The 20,117-nt window shown below is 37.5% G+C and overlaps 1 protein-coding gene across 1 annotated transcript in view; it reads left to right on the top strand.

Annotated features, from left to right (window-relative positions):
- Nucleotides 1-20,117, top strand: part of ACSS3 (acyl-CoA synthetase short chain family member 3) — a 166,523-nt gene that overhangs the window by 119,009 nt on the left and 27,397 nt on the right. Inside the window, exons 11-13 of the mRNA XM_019632234.1 lie at nt 2,044-2,107; nt 11,237-11,318; nt 13,465-13,587. Coding sequence (XP_019487779.1) covers nt 2,044-2,107; nt 11,237-11,318; nt 13,465-13,587 — 269 coding nt within the window. The remainder of the gene's footprint in view (nt 1-2,043; nt 2,108-11,236; nt 11,319-13,464; nt 13,588-20,117) is intronic.

The following is a 20,117-nucleotide window of genomic DNA, read 5'->3' as shown; positions in this document are numbered from 1 at the left end:
AAATATTCAATTTCCTTATTTCTAAATGGGAATCATAGTTCTATGTGATTCATAGGGTTGTTGTGTTGTGATGTAACACAATGAAGCATTAACGTGACCTTCTGTTAGTAGAAAAACTGAACTAATTCTTAGCGGGCAGTGTTACTGATAGTCCAGAGAAGCCAGATGGACTGACTTGATTTAGATTCACACATTCATTTTATAGACAAGGAAAATGAAGCACAGGAGTTATGTTATTTGCATGAGGTCACACAATTGAACTTAATAGATTTATGAGGAAAACCCAGCTTTGTGGGACAGAATATGATTCCTATATAGTCCCTATTTGCATATAAATTACAAAGTTTGGAGATTTGTCTTTTGCGCCTCTAACATAAAAATGTTGTATTTTCCTTCGGGGACAATGCCTAGTTAAGAAAATGTGGATCATTTGGTTTAATCCAGCAGATATATGTATAAAAAGACACTTGAGATTTTTTTTTTTTAAAGGACAGAAATAGATAGTCTGTGAAGTCAGTGACTTCTCCAGGCTTGGAAAGATGAATCCAGTTTTAGTGAAATCCTCCCTTGGAACAGTTCTGTCATCCCTACTCCTTTTGTCAGAAAAATTGCTTTTGTACTCAGCCATTTTTAGGGGCTTGATGCTTGTGGGAGATGTTAAACACATTTCCCTTTCAGTAGTTCAGTGCCATTTTTATATCCAGTTGTAAGAAAGAGTTAAGCTTTGATGCCTCATGGAATGTCAGTCCGGAAGTTTCTCATTGTCTGAAAGCTATTGCCTTACAGACAGCACAGTGAAACATTAGAACTTAAAGTATTTATAACCAAAAGATATAGTGACTTTATGACTCATGATCTTTATATGTTTTGTGGTTATTCAGACATTCAAAAGCATAATGTAACATTCAATATTATAATAAAAAAGCAGTATCCTTTGGGGAAAGGAAAGAAAACCATTTTTGTGTGAAAAGCATTCAATATAATGTAACACTAAATTTCACATTCATTGCGTGCCTTATGCAAGCTTGTCACTTTATTTTTTTTTTTCAAGTAATTCTTTCACCAACACTATGAGAAAGGAATTACTCCCACTTTTTAGATAGTGAAATTGAAGGGGTAATATAATGTGCTCAGGGGCACATAGTAAATTGGCCACTGTACTGGGATTTGGGGAAACAAAGATGAATTAGACATGGTCTCCACCCTTAATGAACTCACAATCTAGTGAGAGACAGATAGCTACACTGCTAATAATTGTCAGGATGGAATTTTAAAACAAAGTGCTTTGGGCACACAAAGAAGGGAGTGATTAATTTTTGCTGGGGATAATGTCGTTCTTTTCTCATAGCTTCTTTCAATAGCATAACCTGGATGGATGAAGCCACATAAAGAATCTATTAAAGCTTAAAACATGATGATATATCCTCATTTCCAGTTTTTTTCTTTCAGTACTAAGGGCTACTGAGCATGGATAGTAGCTTTCATCTCCTAAAATCTTTCATTATTTTAACAGTATAAAACAAAAAGCATGGGGATAATATTTGGAAAGGCTAATTAGAACTTTAAGGCTTATAAATAGATAGGAGGACTTAAATCAGAAAAATTGGATTTCCAGGATTTTAAATACTTTATTTTTATTGCTTAAAATGTTTTTTTTTAATGTTTTTTTTTAAACTTTACTTGTTTCCATTAATTTTTGAAAAACTGAATATATTTTTAATGTTTTTGATAAAATGGAAGGATATGTTAAAATGGATATGAATATAGATCATGAAATTACTAGCATGTTTGAAATATGATATCTATATTTAAGAGAGATTCTGAAGGAAAATTCATGGCCTTGTTAGAAATCAAAAGCGTGTAGTCTATATTTTTTGTGAGACATTTTAGCTTTCTTATATATGTTCATGATCTCACAGGAATTAAAAGATATCTTTCTTAAGCTAGAATTTTGGTGTTGAATACGTAAAATATGAAAACACTTAAGCGTTAAGGTTATGCATTTTTATTTACATTTTTATTTATTTCTATTTTACTTTGCAGTTATGATTTTGGATGACAACATGCAAAAACTGAAGGCTCGGTGTTTAGGAAACATTGTGGTAAAGTAAGCAAAATTTGTGATACTGCTATTTTATTTTATTTTATTTTATTTATTTATGTATTTATTTTTTAAATTTTATTATTAGTTTCAGGTGTACAGAACAATGCAACAGTTATCCTTTTCACCCTCACAAAGTAACAACCCCCCTCCCCCATCAATTGCCCTCCCACCCCCAATATCATGCTTATCTAGTACAATTCTATTGACTCCATTCCCACACTCTACTCCACATCCCATGACTATATGTATATATAATTATAGTTGACATACATTATTATTCAACATCAGCTTCAGATATACAGTGCGGTGGTCAGGCCTCTAGTGATACTACTATTTTAAAGAGTAAGAATTCATAAATAATGTTAAGAAAATAATCAAATGCTTGCAATGATATTATTACTAGTGAGGACTTGCAGAATGAGCTTGTGTGTTGTTTGAGAATACATAGCATATTGTTTGAGAATATACAGAACAAATTTAAATACAATTTTTCAAAAGATAAATCTTGCATCTTTTTAATAACTTTTTCTGATTATACAAGTAATGCGTACATGAGAAAAGTAACTTAAATACCAAAAACATAAAAATGTAAATAAAGTTTCTGTACTCTGACCCTTCAGTGTTACACTGTTAATTTTGTAATATATTTGACTTTCCTGTTTTTGACAGGCATTTTAGACTGCTGAAACAATTCAGTTTATTCTTAACATATTGCTGTTTTTCCTTAACCATGTTTCATGGGCATTTTTAACTTTTACTCTGCCTCTTAAAAATGTTCATCCCATTCTAGGCCTCTTAGTCTTTTTTTAATATTTATGATGATAAATAATGCTGTATTGAACTTTTCTGTGTGTTGTCTTTTCTCCTTTCCTGATAATTACTATAGTATTGAATAGATTTCTAAGAGTGTAATTATTGGATCAAATAGCATTAACAGCATAATATAAAATCCCTGACTCATTAAGTACCACAGTTTCTTGCTAACCTTTTCCATCATTGTTCATTTGATAGGCAAAATGCTAAAATTTGAAGTAAAAAAATTTTAATTTACTTTGATTAAATCAATATTTTAAAATTGTTATGCTGGTGGAAGCAGAAATGGAAGTTGATTAAGTTGGGAGACACACATTATGTGACATTTTAATAATTGATACAGGTTGCTTTAGTGCCTCTGATTAGCATGATATTGACATTTTCACTGATATGGTTTAAATAGAATGAGCTGCTAAAAATAAAGGACATTGCATGTCATCCCTTAAAAACAGTTTGTTTTCCCATTTATTTGAAATAATTTTTTTTACTTGGCATTCTCAGATTGGTATAAGATGGTCTCAGGTTAATAAAACATTTTTAATTCTTTGAAAATTAAATGAAAAATAGTAATTTAAAAAAGAATGTATTTCTTCAAATACTTTTACCATAAATATAGCTAATAGGAGATACATGTTCTGAGGCAGTTCTTCTCAAATTCTTATATATCAATAAATGCGTAAGCACTAACTTACTTTTTTTTTTAAGTTTACATTTTAAGACATCTTTTCAGCAAATTATATATTGAATATACCATTTGTAGTCATATTTTTCTGAATCAGAATCCATGTTTACTGGTTGGAATTTGACCTGTAAGGGGAAAAATTTTGGGGGTAGGAGAAGGGCTTGCTAAAGAATTAATCTTCACAAGACTGTGAGTGGATGTTTAGCTTGCTTAGGGAAGCACCTGTTTTTTGTTTTTTGTTTTAAGCTGAACCATCCTGCCACCTGTTGGCAGCTCAGCTCAGACCAGGAATCGAACCAGTGATCCTGTTGCTCAGAGCTCACACTCTTGAGCGAGCTCTTAACCAACTGAGCCACTCGGCCGACCCTAGCACCTGGTTTTTGAGAGCGTTTAAAAACACTCTAGCAGAGTATATTTTTATATAATCTCCTAACTATAAGTGAGTCATCTATTGCATAAAGCAACTTTTTGCAAGATCCCAGTGGTGGCATTTGATACCAGCACAGTTTTAAATTCCTCATGCGTTCTGTCACTCTAATTATTGGTAGCTTCACCCCACATCTACTCAAAAATAATAAGATATAATAATAGCTCACATAAACTATATATATTTTTTTCTTGTAACCTTTAGGGTTACTTCAAGTAATTGAAAATAACACAATTATCTCTTTAAAGCATCCTGTGGTTTAGATGGGTGCCAATTCAGAATGATTTTCCTCCCTCTGTGTATCTAAACAGGGCATTTTATTGTTCAGATCTTGGATTTTGAGATTTCATTACAAATTATTTGAGGATACAATATATTATGACATGCAGTGGACTCTGATACCTCACTTAAGTTAATAGTAAAATTAGATATTGAAAACATTATATATTATATATGTAATATATTATTGTAATATGTTACAATACCAGGTAAGGTAAAAATAATCAGGAAAAATGTTGTCACAAAATTCTCTCTTTTTAAAAAAAAAACAGTTCTTGAAAACTTATTTCAGAAACCCATTTTTATCTGTGAGAATGAGGACTTCCTTTTGAAACCCACACATCCAGTAGCCATTCCACTCTAATGTATTGACCTGAAAATTATTCATGCATCCCTATGGCTGCTTGCAGTATGCTTAGGATGTTTTCATATTTAACATCTATCAAGAAGACTTATTTGTTTCAGTCCATAGCTATTCTGTGTGCTTTGAGGGGGTACATCATTTATCTAGTATGGAAAATGACCAATGGATGCTTTTTAAGAGCACATGATAAGTAAATGCTTAATTGAATTAAGTGAAAGGGCAAACCACATCTCCTTGACTTAATAAAAACTATTGTGATTAAAATAAAACCCAGTGTGTAATTTGAGAGTTAATCGTTCTTTCCCTGTAGATCGTATTTTAAAGAAAGTATGTGATCGGGAAGTGGGGTCATTTCCAGAGACCAGCTACATGGACCCAAAAACCACTTGGTGGCCTGTAAAAGGTGTTTTATTACGGATTATATACACTGTCAAGGGTTCACAAAATATCTGAGATTCTAAGCTTTAAGAAACGTGTTGATTTCCAAATTTGGGAAATGTATAATCAAAATGAATACATGTTTAATTAAATATCTATAAAATTTAACATCAGAACAATTCATTGTCAATTTAGGCTTCATAAATTTTTCATTTCATTTGCAAACCATTTTGAGGTCGTACGGTCTCACTCCCCATGATTTCTGAATATGTTCAGTGATTCCTGAGAAATAGTAATCAATGGCAAACCACGTGTGGCTTCTTGTCAGATGATTTCAAAAACAAAATTACAACCTTTTATTTTTTCAGAAAAAGTTCTGGTTTGTATGGTGTGTTGCTATTTTTTATTATCTTTGCATGGATAGATAGATAGGGGGTGAGGCCACTAGTAATAAGAATGACTCAGCCCCTAAGGGCCTTAAAACTGAGCAGGCATCAAAAGCCGCTGTGGCGCATGCTTTGTATAATAACGTGGACTAGTCTTTGAAAGAGCAATATTCCCTAATGCTATTTACGTTCACTCATTGTCCTTACAGTGATTATAAAGAATAGAGGGGAAAATCTACATGGAATATTTGAAATATACATTTCAAAGTATATTAAATTATATTAAAATAAGTCAATAAAAATGATTATTGTTTTAATCCCACATTTGTTTGCTTTTTGTAAGTACAGCTATAGCTTCCTGTTTCACTATAAAATCTGTTATGAATAGTATAAATAACATTGAAAACTATCTTTCTCTGGCAGTTTCTTTAAAATCTGAAGCTATTGTCATATTTCCATTTTTTATAAGATACTAAATGTAGTAAGTCATTTTATTATATTAAGATGACTTATCCCTTAATCAGAAAAGTGATATGTAGTAATTTTGAGAAAAAAACTTTTGATCCACTTCGGTTTTTCAAACCCTTTGTTAGGCTTTCTAGAAATCCCAGCTTTGCTCTCCTGGGGATCCCTCAACTGGAAAGTAGACATTTTAGTAATTTCGAAACTACTGTAGACTTTAGGGCGTAATAAACATGAATCCTGCAGTTTTCATAGATTACTTGTATGCATAGGGCTTACTTTTCCAGTAGAAGAGAAAACTACATGTCTGCATGGTTGTTAGAAAATTCCTTTGATTTTGAAACTTACTCCAGGCAGTTAATTTAGTGGGAAAGTTATGATATCTGAATTGCCATGAATACAAAATGGTCATGAATTTTAGAAGGTGCTCCTGTGGTTACATCCAGAGCTCCAAATTGCAGAAATAAAACTGTGAGTCAGTCATTTCCAGCCAACACATGAAAGACCATTGTAAACTGCGATTGCTTCCTCAGTACGGCAGCACTGTTATGAAAGCCATAGGTCTCTGGCTCTTCCACTCTGGTGGGCATACATTTTTCTCTGACCAGATCCAGTTGTTGCTATTGGAAGTGCCTTGTGGCTGTCTCCTGCTGTGTTCCGGTGCCCTGTGCCCTGCAGGCAGTGATGGGGTGCGAGAGAGCTGTATGGCGTGGTCTGAGTGCCTTTAACTCTGGTGCCTGTCAATTTCTCAGCCTCCAGATACTGAACTCTGCGCCTTTCGTGATGCTTGTTCACATCTTTACAGCTTAGATGAGTGATTCAGTCACTGTGTCTCAGGATAGGGTCAGGACATCTTTCTTTTTCATCAGTGCATCCTTTGAGGAAAACTGAGGATGTCATATAATTGTAATGCCGTTCCTTTCTAAATCTGATGTACAGATTTTAGTACAATCTTTTAAAGCCTCACCACAACACTGTGAGGTAGACTGTGGGGCAGATATAGCCTCATTGTAGACATGGGAATCTAAGCATCGTTAGTAGTTACACAGATACAACTCGTATTTATTACACAGTCTTTTGTCTGCCCAGAGAGAAAGAAATTATGGCCTAGTCAGTTTCTTCTGGGGAGGTAAAAAGTAGCTTCATATGGAAACCTCAAGGGAAGTCTGAAGACCCCGTAGGAAACATTGGGAGTGCAAAGTTGGGATCTAACTTCAAGATTCTCTAGGGAACAGGAATTATATCTTTATTTTATTTTTGTTACCATGGGGATTCCTGATGGAGCAGTGAATAAAAACCAACCTTTATCTGGGATCAGAGGCATCTAGGAGTTTTATATTTCAGATTCATCAAGAACATGTAACCTTCTACAGTGATGGATGGTCTCCTCCCCCCTTGGCTATTTAAGGATTTCTCTGCATTCTGATGCCTCCCCCTTAGGATCCGCATCCCCACACACGTATCAAAACTGGACCAAAACTTAGATCACTTCAGTACACTACATACTAACTCATTTTGATTATTATTGCAAACATTTAGGCACCTCCATTTATTGGGAGGAGGCAGTATGGGTGCAGCTGGATGAAAATCTTGGATTTGGGGCAGATACAATGAAAGAGATGGTGCTTGTTTGCTTGCACTAGCAAAGCTATGGTCCTGCTGGAAATGGCATATGCGTCTGTCCCAAGTCATTTTTGAGATGCCCACAGAAAATTACTTCATTTTCCCCAAGTATAACTGAGGAACAGGCTGGAAAGCAAGATGCGAAATTGCACTTGGTAATTAGCAGGATAAATTAAGTGGATGCTATTTGTTGCTCACTAATAAAGTCTGGTATCTTTAAAAATCCAGATGTTGTTATTTGGATATTGAAAAGAGACTCTAAAGAAAGAACCCTGGAAGATGCCATGTAATAGTCCTAAAGAAAAGCAAAAAAGGGGAGGTTACAGAATTGTGTTTGCGAATACGTATCAATGAAGTAAAAAATGTGAGGAGAGAAGCAATAAGCTCAGACAGAAGTCAGGTGTATCTGACTAGGTGTATCAGAGCTAGAGCACTGAGCAGAATTTTTTTTCTTTTGCAGTATTCCAGATTAATACTTTTCTTGTTGCCACCCTAATTACTCTACATTAAATGCAGGTCTTCCTTCTGGAATAGTGGGTGGACTGGGAATCTTTTTCTGGAGTGATAAAAAAGAACGCTTTTTTCTGTAGTTATAGTAACATAAAAATACATTGGACTGGCAGAAGGAAGGAAAAATGTATGAAAATAAGCTGTTTGATGTTATACTCATCCTTCAAATCCAACATCAACTGTCACCACCCTGTGATACCTTCCCCAACCTTTCCAATTTTCCAAGCAGAGTGAAAAGGGAAGTTTCGTTACAACCCATCCAGTGGTGAATCAGGTGTTCCTCTTAGAGTGTGTCTTTCCATAGAGACCATTCCTAAGGGGAAAGGAAGATAACTGAGGGAGCAGTGATACATGTGTGGGAGGTGAGAGGGAGGCATCAGAATGCAGAGAAATCCTTAAATAACCAAGGGAGGAGGAGACCATCCATCACTGTAGAAGGTAACACGTTCCTAATCAATCTGAAATATAAAACTCCTAGAAGCCTCTGATCTCAGATAAAGAATAGTCTAGGGGGTGATCTGTTAGCTCAGTTGGTTAGAGCGTGGTGCTAATAACACCAAGGTTGCCAGTTCAATCCCCACGTGGGCCACTGTGAGCTGCACCCTCCTTAAATGAGTCAACTATGCCATTGTAGAATGAAAGCAATGTGTAACCAATGACCATAGCTGTTCCCCAATAAATTAAAAAAACAAAAAAGAATGGTGTATATTCACTCCTCCATCAGGAATTCCCATGGTAACAGAAATAAATTGAAGACATAAGTCCATTCCCTAGAGAATCCTGAAGTTAGATACCGACTTTGTACTCCCGGTATAAAATCTTCCCTTCCAAGGCCTCCTGGTGGTACAGGGCTTAACTGCCCCCGCCCGCTGTGAAACTTGCCTCACAAACATCTTAAATGTTTACATTTTGTCAGTATTTCATTAAGTTAATGGAATAGACATCATTCACAACAGTCTTTCTCCTTATTCTAAAGAATACTCATTTCTTCTTGTACACAATATGCCAAAATCTCCTTGGTTCTGAAACCAGAGTTTATATTTTTGTATCATTAATGTCTAACAGTGTGACTGAAGAATACCAAGAACCTACCCAACAAATATTGATTAAATGAAGAAAATAAATGCATGCGTTAATGCATTCATACATGCATGAATAAACGAACAAATGAATGAATAAAACAATCGTATAATTCCTCTGGTGTTTGTTTCTCTAACTTTCATATTTTCATCCTCTCTCCATTGGCTATACCTATGCTGATTTTTCCTATCCTAAAGCAGCCTGCCTCTCTGCATTAAGCCACCAATTTATATCTCTCCTTCCAGTTAACCATAGACTTTTATTATAAAAAGTGTAGTCTAACCTTGCTGCCTCCAATTACTTACTTCTTGTTTACTCTTCAGTCACTCCAGTGATTGTGGGCTCCACTCTATGGAAATGGCAGCCCCCCCCCATGCCTCCCCAGGATGCTGGAAACATTTTAATTACTAAGTTTCATGACCTCTGTTGAATCCACTTTCAAACAACATTTGCACTTCATTTGACCTTGCTGAACACTCAGTCAATATTAAAATTCTGCTCTGCAGGCTCCTAAGACACTACGTTCTCTTATCCCTTATACACCTCTGATTTTATTTTTATTTTTGTTCAATGGCCTTATTTTTTATTTTTATTTTTATTTTTATATTTTTGGTCCTTCTGTGACACTGGTATTTGGCCTTTGGCCTTGGACCTCTCCTCCTTATTCTATATTCTCTTTCTGGATCATACCTGTAGTATGTTATTCTTAATTTCCAAGGTCTATAGGTATATTCCAATTTATACAGACCTTTCTCATGGGAATGAGAAATGGTATAATAAGCTATACTGTCCTTGTTCCTCAGAAAATTTCTGAAGATATTTAGTTTTGTGCAATAGCTGAAAACACCTGTGTCTAAAAACTTATGTTTCTGGAGGATGGCTACTTATACTTTTAATCCTCTTTGCTTTAATGAATTATAAGAATACAGTTTATATGTTACTAATTTCTAGTATCACATTTTTCTCAGGTAGTAAGAGAAAACAGATTACCTGGCATCTTCTTTGAAGAATAGAGATTGCAAACTTAACCAACTTCTGGAAAGTATAAAATAGTCCCTTTCTTGCCAGTAACACTCTTGCCAGAAAATGCTAAACTCTTGGTCCCATGTACACACCTGAGTTAGGTATATAGCAGGCCACCAGGAAACTCAGAACATGTTCAGGACACTAAATGCTAACTCTTTGGATTATTGTTGCAAACATTTAAGCATCTCCATTTACTGGGAGGAGGCAGTGTGGATGCTGTTGGACCAAAACCTTGGATTTCGGGCGGATAAAATGAAAGAGATGATGCTTGCTTTGGCAGCACATGTACCAAAATTGGAACAATACAGAGAAGATTAGCATGGACCTTGAGCAGGGATAACATGCAAATTTGGGAAGCTTTCCGTGTTTAAAAAACATATGAAAGAGATGCTTGTTTAACAATATGCCCTCCTGTATGCATAGTTTTTAGTGTGGGCAATGTTATGTGTTTAAGGATTTGGATCAGAATTTCTGTGTATCAGCAATCAGGTGAAACTAAGAATAAGCTGCTCCCATTAGGACCTGAAATGTGCAATCTAATTTGCCTCACATGCCACCACTCTCTGTTGTCCCCAGTCCAGCTTGAATGTCATTTGCCACTTATCACAGTTACCTTTTATTTTTCCTATAGTTGGGAGTTATATGCTTATATCCATGTTTCTGTTTAAAAAAAAAGTTGTCATGAAAGACAGGATATTTCTCTTAAAAAGTAATTCACTTGAAACCTATGTAATTTTACTAACTATTGTCACCCCAATAAATTTTAATTAAGTAAAAAGTAATTCAGTTATGAATTTTGGTTTATTTTTGCAGATGTTATGCTTCTTATTGAAACAATGATTGCAGCTCATAACTATTTGAATGCCAAATGTGCGCCTTTCGTGCCCTTTCCTGCATCTATAGTCATCCCTCAATGATTCTGCTATGTCATGGTCAAGTACTTCAGCCTCAATTAGACTTGATCTGTCCAGGAGATTTAGGGGTTACACTACAGTATGAGACTTAAGTTGTAATTACCCATCACACTGGAAAATTATTAGTTCTAATTAATCTCTCTTTATTACCACTTTCATCAATTCTAACTGCTCTGTTTTTATACAAGGTTGCCATTACCACCTGGGGCTTTTTCGGGACTCTGGAAGAATCAGGAGGCATTCAAGCATTTATACTTCGAAAAATTTCCTGTAAGGACTTTATTATACTTTTTGTTTTACTTTATTATATACGTCTCTATAGTTATTGCCTATTAAATTGAGCAGCTTGCTCCTAGAATTATAGATTACAATGCAAGTTTGAAAGGCTGTGTGGACCAGTTTCCAGACCTCAGGGATAAAAATGCCCAAGCCACAAATGTCTACATAAGTCATTTTTATATTTATTTTTATCAGTCTCTGGACATTAGACATTTCTCAGTTCTCTCAGCAGCTTTTCCTGGAATTGAACAGCCCTTGGTATCAGGAAACTTTTTGTGAAGTTAAAACTTTTGTGGGCTTTCTATATTATTTCCTCCATTAGAGCTCTCCGCACAGATTGAAAACACTGGGTCAGAATTGTACACTGTTATTAGGAACCCTTTACCTCCTCTGCTCCTGGTTATATGAGCACATTTGGCTTGTCAGAAGTTGTGTTTTTCCATCCCTTTAATTTTTTTGGCATTCTTTCCTGAGTGTTCTCAGCTCTTTATTTTAAAACACAGAGACTGTATTCCCAACACTCAACATCCATTGTCCTGGATCACGGAAAGTGTCTTCCAGTTTTCTGCTCTCCATTTGCTTGTTATTCTGTGCCACTGTCATGGGTTTTGTGTTTATATACACAAAATACACATCAGGGTTCCATAATCACCCTTCTGCTATCTTTCCACTTCTGTTTCTTTCCCTGAGAGAGATACCTGGTTCATTATTATGCATGAGGTAAAAAGACTGAATGATCAGAATTTCATTTAAAAAGTGAATCTAAGTGTTTAGCATTCCATCTTTTTTATTTGTGAAGGACAGGTAACCTAATCAACGAGATGAATGACCGGAATTAAAATAGCTTCTTTTAGAAAGAGACCTCAGATTTAAATGACCTCAGTAGCCATGATTAAACACACCCCTGAGGGACTTGGCAGGGCAGATTTTTCAGTAGTGTTGACTCCAGTCGGCCCTATCTATCTGCCTGATGGGCCACAGTGAAATCCTCAGAATACAGGTACGATTAATTGCAACCTGACAATGGCAAGTAATATATGCATGTGGTTTTAACATGATCACCCTTAAGATTGGAAGCTCCTTCACAGTCCTAGTTTATGATTAAACTATAGATAGTGTCTCTAGACTCTGTCTCGTTACCCCGACCTCAAAGCTCTCATAAGGGGTTAATATAATACAGCACAAAAGGCCTGAGTGACTTGCCCACGGCTTGGAAGTCACAGAGCTAACATTTGAGCCCATGTCATCTGGCTCCAGAGTCCGTAATCTTTAACTATATTCCAGAATGTCTCTCTAATAGTAATTTCAGTAGTAAACTGCAGTAAGAGTGCCAATTATTGAGGGCTCATGATGTGTCAGGGTCTGCCCTCTTTATAGACACCATCTCCTTTATGCTTCACAAAAGACTTATAAGGCATAGTTCGTTACCCCCATTTGATAGATGGGTATACTGAATGTCAGAAAGATTAAGAAACACAAATAGTGACTCACTGGGATTTTCTGAAAGCCCATGCTCGTGAACACAGATGTCAAGATAATTCAGAAGCATTAGGGAAGTAATATTCCTTTCTTTCTACTTTTCGTGATTCTTCATTCTATCATGACTTCTGTACCAATGAAGATGTGCTGCTACTTTGAGTTGATTAAAAATTAAATTTCACACTTACTACTTAACAACAATTTCTCTGAATCTCTAGTTCAATCCAAATGCATGTGAATAAACTGTATTCTATTTTGTAATTATTCAGAGAGCTTTAAAGCTTTTGAAAATTAACACAATTAAAGAAGAAATCTACCAAAGAATTACTTTGCAATACCAAAGTATATTGGAAATATTCAGCTATTACTTCTCAATTAAAAAAAGGAAATTAGGTTCATAAATTTTGCAACTCTAAGTTCAAACGCTTACATTGAACATATATAAGAACACTTTAATTATTTCTGGTTATTAGAGGAGCAAAGAGATTCTAGTAAGCTTTCAGAAGTAATTAAATTCCATAAGCTAGTTATGAAAACAATCAAATGCATTACAGTGAATTCATTTCTATCACATTGTATATTTTACCAAGCTTACACATGATTATATCACTTTACAGTACATGCATGCTAATTAGACATTATTTATTTTTATTTTTAGGGATACTATGACACCATGGATGCTGGTTACATGGATGAAGAAGGCTATTTGTATGTTATGTCTCGAGTTGATGATGTGATAAATGTTGCAGGTCACAGGATTTCTGCAGGTGCCATCGAAGAGGTATTGATGGATATTGGTCTTCTCTTCTAGGTAATGCTTAGGAACAGAGCTTAGTGGGAGTCAATATCGAGGTTAAGTCATTCCACCCGGAAAATCACCACACCCTTCATTCATTTGAAGCAGAGGCTACGTTACTCTAGTATTTCCCTCGCCTCGCTTCCTCTTCTGTGGGTTTTCATGTTCTCCTACGCCCCTATTCCTCTCTGGGATGTAGTGAGGAATTTGAAGTACTTACATATATTTGTTATTTATGGGAGACTATATATATTTGCTTCTTGATACGTGCTACTTGATTGCTTCTAGCTTCTTAATTTGCTCCTGCTTGATAACCAGATTTCCATAGACTCCTTAAGTGGTGTAAATTTAAAAATCTTATTGTACTCTTAAATCCTGAGAATTTTCTGCCATTGTAAGTTACAAAAATTCCCAGAAGGCTTTTTGAAAATGTTTTTAATCTTTCACCTTTACATAGAGGAAAATCCACTTTTTTTGTTGTATAATTCTGAGTTTTTTACTTGTATAGATATTTGTAACCATGACCACAGACAAGATACAGAAAAATTTCAACACTGCCAAAGAATTCCCTCATAATGTGACTGTTTTTGCCTTCCTTAGAATGTCCTATAAATGAAATAGCACAGTATGTAAGCTTTCGAGACTGGGTTATTTCATTTAGGAAAATACATTTGAGATCCATCCAAGCTGCTGTGTATATCAATAATTTGTCCTCTTATATTGCTGTGCAGAAGTTCATTGTGTGGATGTACTACCAGTTCATGTATCCATTCACCCTATAAGGGATATTGGATTGTTTCTAGTTTTGAGGCCATTGCAAATAATGCTGTAATATACATTCAAGTACAGTTTGTGTGTGTGTGTGTGTGTGTGTGTGTGTGTGTGTGTGTGTAAATTACTTTTCACATCTCTAGGATAAACACCTACAGTTAGTTTACTAGGTTATACACTTAAGTGTATGTTTAGGTTTATAAAAAACTGCCAAATTGTTTTCTAGAAAGGCTATGCCATTTTACATTCCCACCAGCTCTGCTCGAGGGATCCTATTTCTTCCATCTTTATCAGCGCTTGGAATTTTCATTATTCTTTATTTACATCATTATAATAGATATGTAATGGTATCTCACTATGCTTTTTTTTTTTTAAAGATTTTTGGGGAATTGGGGGGATGGGAACAGCACTGGGGAATTGGGGGAAGGGGAACAGACTAGTTGCTGTCGTTTTGTTCTTCAGTCTAGTTGAGGAGGAAGTTGCTTCACTGGACCAAGTTGGCACCATCATTGCGCTCTTCCCGGGTGAGGCAGATCAGTCCCCGGCTTCTGGACGGCTGCTCACTGCAGCTGCTGGCCGATCACGCTGGCTGCTGGCTACACATGGTAGCCCATGGCAACCCACTGCAGCAGGGGCTGCAGCCTACACTGTTGCCGGCCCAGCTCCAGGTTGAGCTGTTGTTCAGCATCTTAGCTGTAGAGGGCAGTGTCACTGGCCCTCATATGTGGGATCCGAACCGGGGCCCTCTGNAGCTCCAGGTTGAGCTGTTGTTCAGCATCTTAGCTGTAGACGGCAGTGTCACTGGCCCTCATATGTGGGATCCGAACCGGGGCCCTCTGGCATCCCAATCCAGTTCTTAACCAATGCGCCACTCGGCCGGCCCAGTGTACAGCCTTTTAAATCCATTAAAATTTACACAAAAGTGGCAGTAACAGTAACAATGAATGACAGCATTTATCAGGCCTATTAACATAACCTTTATATACTCAGTGTAGGTGAGACTATTACCATTTAAGTTGTACCACATTTTGGGGGTATTTAAATGCCTATTAACCATAGATGCTTTATGGAAAATGACACCACCCCCCACCCAGCTGTTCAAACCCAAAACAGAATCACCCTTAAACCCTCTGCCTTCTTCTTTCTCCATAGGCAATTTATCATCAAATTTTGCCATTTTACCTCTAAACAAACTTTAGAATTTTCATACCCACTACCATATCTGTAGCCTCTCAAACTGTGATACTCTCAACAATCCTCTATTTATTCTCCACGATGAAACAAATTTGTGTTTTTCAAAATCCACCCTGACGTGAAAGAGACCAATCTGAAAAAGCTATATGCTGTGTGATTCCAACTACAGGACATTCTGGAAAAGGACTTCAGTGACCGTAAAAAGATCATTGCTTGCCAGGTGTTAGCAGGAAGTGAGGAATGAATAGGCAGAGCACAGGGGATTTTTAGGGCAATGAAACCATTCTGTAAAATATTATAATGGTGGATACATGTCCTGAAAACATAGAAAGTACACCAAGAGTGCACTCTAATGTAAATTATGGACTAAGGTGATAATGGTGTGTCAATGTTGACTCATCAATTGTAACAAATACACCACTCTGTTGAGGGATTTTGATAGTGGGGCAGACTTCGTATATGGGGGCAGGAGGTATATGGAGACTTTCTGTATTTTCCACTCAATTTTGCTATGAACCTAAAACTCTAAAAAAATAAAAGTTTGTTCTGATCTTCCATCTCCTCCTCAGCTCCAGGAAGGGCTTTATTCACTTTCCAATGCTGCTAAAATAACAGTTGGAAGTCCTTAGCACACCCTGACCTTACCTCTGCAGCTTCATTTCCTCTTGTACCATCCTCTTGGTCTTGTTTTCCAGCCACAGTGGTTTCTTTCAGGTTTGAATGGTATATGCCCAGTTCATCCACAGGGCTTTTGTCACGCCCCCCTCCTCGTCTAATCAATGTCTGCTAATCCTTTAGACCTGAGCTTATTGTCATTTCCTAAGGGAAGCTTTCTCTGAGATCCATATTGTGCTGCCAACTTTGGTACTTTTGGTATATCTCTCATATAAAAAACCCGAAGTTGGGCTGGCCAAGTGGTGCATTGGTTAAGAGTTGTCTTGGGACACCAGCTCTGAGCAGCAGAGGCGTGGTTCGGATCCCACATGAGGGCCAGTGACACTGTCCTCTACAGCTAAGATGCTGAACAACAGCTCAACCTGGAGCTGGGCTGCCCTGAGTCATCGGCGACAGCGTAGGCTGCAGCCCCTGCTGCAGTGGGTTGCCATGGGCTACCGTGTGTAGCCAGCAGCCAGCGTGAGCGGNGCCACTCGGCCGGCCCCACTACATGTATTTTAGAATGAGCTTTTCGATTATTACAATAATTCATGCATGCGTTTTGATGTTGAATCTATATAGATTGATCCACTGAAAAGTAATTGTTGATAGATATGTAGTTATTTCCACTTTATTATTCATATTTTGTAATCTCTTCTTCTTCTTCTTCTTCCCCCTCCTCCTCCTCCTCCTCATCCTCCTCCTCCTTCTTCAAGAAGTCCTTTTAAAAATTCTTGTAATACTGATTTGGTGGTAATGAACTCCTTTAGCCTTTTTTTGTATGGGAGGCTCTTTATCTGTCCTTTCGTTCTGATTGATAGCTAATGATATTTGCTGGGTAGAGTAATCTTGGTTGTAGGTCCTTGCTTTTCACCACATTAAATATTTTGTGCCAATTCCTTCTGGCCTGCAAAGTTTCTGTTGAGAAATCAACTGACAGTCTTATGGGAGCTCCCTTGTAGGCAACTAACTTCTTTTCTCTTGTTGCTTTTAAGATTCTGTCTTGGCATTTTAATTAGTTTGGGCCCCTCTGGGTACATTTTGTTTGGGATTCACTGTGCTTCCTGGGCTTGTATGTCTATTCCTTCTCCAGGTTAAGGAAGTTTTCTGTCATTATTTCTTCAAATATGTTTTCAATTTCTTGCTCTCTCTCTTCTCCATCTGGTACACCAATGATGAGAACATGGGTACACTTAATATTGTCCCTGAGGCTCCTTAAGTTATCTCATTGTGTTTTGTTTTCTTTTTGCCATTCTGATTGGGTGTTTTCTGCTACCTTGCCTTGTAAATCACTGTTTCAATCCTCTGCTTCATGTAATCTAATATTGATTATCTCTAATATATTCTTTTCAGTTATTGTATTCTTCATTTCTGATTGGTTCTTTTTTATGTTTTCTATTTCTATTTTTATGTTTCCTATTTCTTTGTTGAAGTTCTCACTGAGATCACTGAGCATCCTTATAACCCAATGTTTTGAATTCTGCATTTGGTAGATTGGTAAATTGTCTCCAATTTGTTTGATGCTTTTTTTTTTTTTAAGCCTTATTCTTTTCTTTCATTTGGGACATGTTTCTTTGTTTCCCTATTAGGCTACCTCCCTGGGTTTGTTTGTTTGTTTCTATGTATTAGGTAGAGCTACTGTGTCTTCTGGTCTTAGTAGAATGGCCTTATGTAGTAGGTGTCTTGTGTGGCCCAGTGCCACAGTCTCCCTGGTCACCTGAGCTAGGTGCTTCAGGTGTGTCTCTTGTGTGGGTCGTGTGTGACCTCCTGTTGTAGTTGAGCCTTATTGTTTGCACATCAATGGAGGGATTGACCCTCAGGCTGATTCACTGTGAGGACTGGCTGTGACTACAGTGGAGGAGCTGCTGTGTAGTGGCTGACCCTGTGGAGCAGGATTCCCTTTAGACGGGCTCTGGTGCCTGCCCAGTCTGCCCTGTGGGTGAGTCATCTGTGGAGGTGGTTTGGTGTTGCTCTGGTGCGCTCTAAAGCTGGCCACTGGGTGTGTTGGTTCTGGGGCCTCTTGCAAGGGGTTCTGTTGCAGGCCAAGGTCAGCCTCTGCCTGTGCCCTGCCTGGGGCCACTTGGTATGAGTTACAAACTGAGCTGCAGATGATTGCCACTTGTGCTGTGCTTGTGGGTGCCTGTGAGAAGTTAAACTTTGAATTGAGGCTGGCTTCCACTAGTGCTAGGCTTGGGGCTGCTTAGCAAGAAGTACAGGGCATGCTGAGGCCATATGCTGCTTGTTTGTGGTTTGTGATCTTTTGAGAGATTTAGAAAAGTCCACAGCTCATGCATATGGAAGGACATTCATATGGAAAAACCAGTGAAAGTGGCTTGGGTGTGCCAAGAAGTTGGGTGGGGCAGGAAATAATCAGGGCAGGATGTATAGTGTTAGCCAGGTTGATGGAGAATCAGACATGGTGGCCACCTGCACATGCAGGCTGGGTCAGGGGGAGGGCTCAACAAAGGAACAATGACTTGCCATCACTTCTGTCTGAGAAGATGCTGCCCCTCCAGCCCTGGCCCTGAAGGCAGACAATTCAATTCATCCCGTATGTCTTTGGCTGCTTTGCAGCTTCTGCCCCAGCACTGCAGCTCAGAGTGAGTGAGTCCTCAGTAAATTAAGTTCATGTGTGGGCCCTTAAGAGAAATGCCTGAGACTCTAGCTGCCCTCGTCTCACTCAGCCACAGTCCCCCCTGGTTTTCTCAGCCATAAATTATGGGCACTTCTCTACCCAATACTGGAACCCTGGGCTGGGGAGCCTGTTGTGGGGCTGGGATCCCTCGCTCATACATCTGGACCCCTGCAGCCGAAATATCCTTCCTGATTTGTGACTGCCACACGCGGCTGTGGGACCAGCCCATTCCACATCTGTGCCCCTCCTACCAGTCTCAATGTGGATTCTCCTGTATGTCCTTAGTCGTATGAGTTCTGTTCAGCTAGACTTGAGGTATTTCTCAATGGTGATTGTTCTGTAGTTTAGTTGTTTTAATGTGATCGTGAAAGGAAGTAAGCATAGCGTTTACCTCCTCTGCCACCTTGACTAGAAGCCTTTCTTTCCTCCTTGAAATAGTTAGATCTTCCAGTATGATATTGAATAAGAGTGGTGAGTACATATATCCTTGTCTAGTTTATTAGCTTAGGGTAAAAGCATTTAATATCTTAAGATAGGAATGATGTAACCTGTAGGTTTTTCTGTAGATGACTTTTATCAAATGAGAAAGTTTTTTCTATTCCTAATTTGCTGGGTTTTTTAAATCTTGAATGAATGTTGAATTTTATCAAAGACTTTCTACGCCTCTATTGATATGACTGTGTGACTTTTTTTTTTAAGCCTGTTAATATGGTGAATTACATTAATCAATTTTCAACTGTTGAACCAGCCTTTCATTGCTGGCATGAACCTCAGTTGATTGCAATGTATGGTTGTTTTTATATATTGACTTTTAAAATTTATGGTAATTTTTCTTGTTCTGAAGTCAGCTTTTTTGGTAATTATATAACAGTTTCATCTTTTATGAATTATGTTTGAATCATTTATCTTTTTTCTATACTTTAATTTTTAATCTTCTGGATCATTATGTTCCCTGTGGGTTCCCTATAGATAGCATATTGTTGGGTCTTGTTTTCATTTTTATCCAATTTTACAATCTCTATGTTTTAACTGGTGTTTTTAGACCATTTACATTTTTTTTTAAAGATATTTTATTGGGGAATCGGGGGGATGGGAACAGTGCTGGGGAACATACAAGTTGCTGTCAGTTTTGTTCTTCAATCTAGTTGTGGAGGATGTTGCCTCACTGGCCCAAGTTGGCACCGTCATTGCGCTCTTCCCGGGCGAGGCAGATCAGTCGCCGGCTTCTGGACGGCCGCTCACTGCGGCTGCTGGCCGCTCA

This window comes from Hipposideros armiger, unplaced genomic scaffold, assembly GCF_001890085.2.
Source record: "Hipposideros armiger isolate ML-2016 unplaced genomic scaffold, ASM189008v1 scaffold_1102, whole genome shotgun sequence".
NCBI classification, from domain to species: Eukaryota; Metazoa; Chordata; class Mammalia; order Chiroptera; family Hipposideridae; genus Hipposideros; species Hipposideros armiger.
The sequence above is the reverse complement of the archived record's forward strand: the minus strand, read 5'-3'. Positions and strand labels throughout refer to the sequence as shown.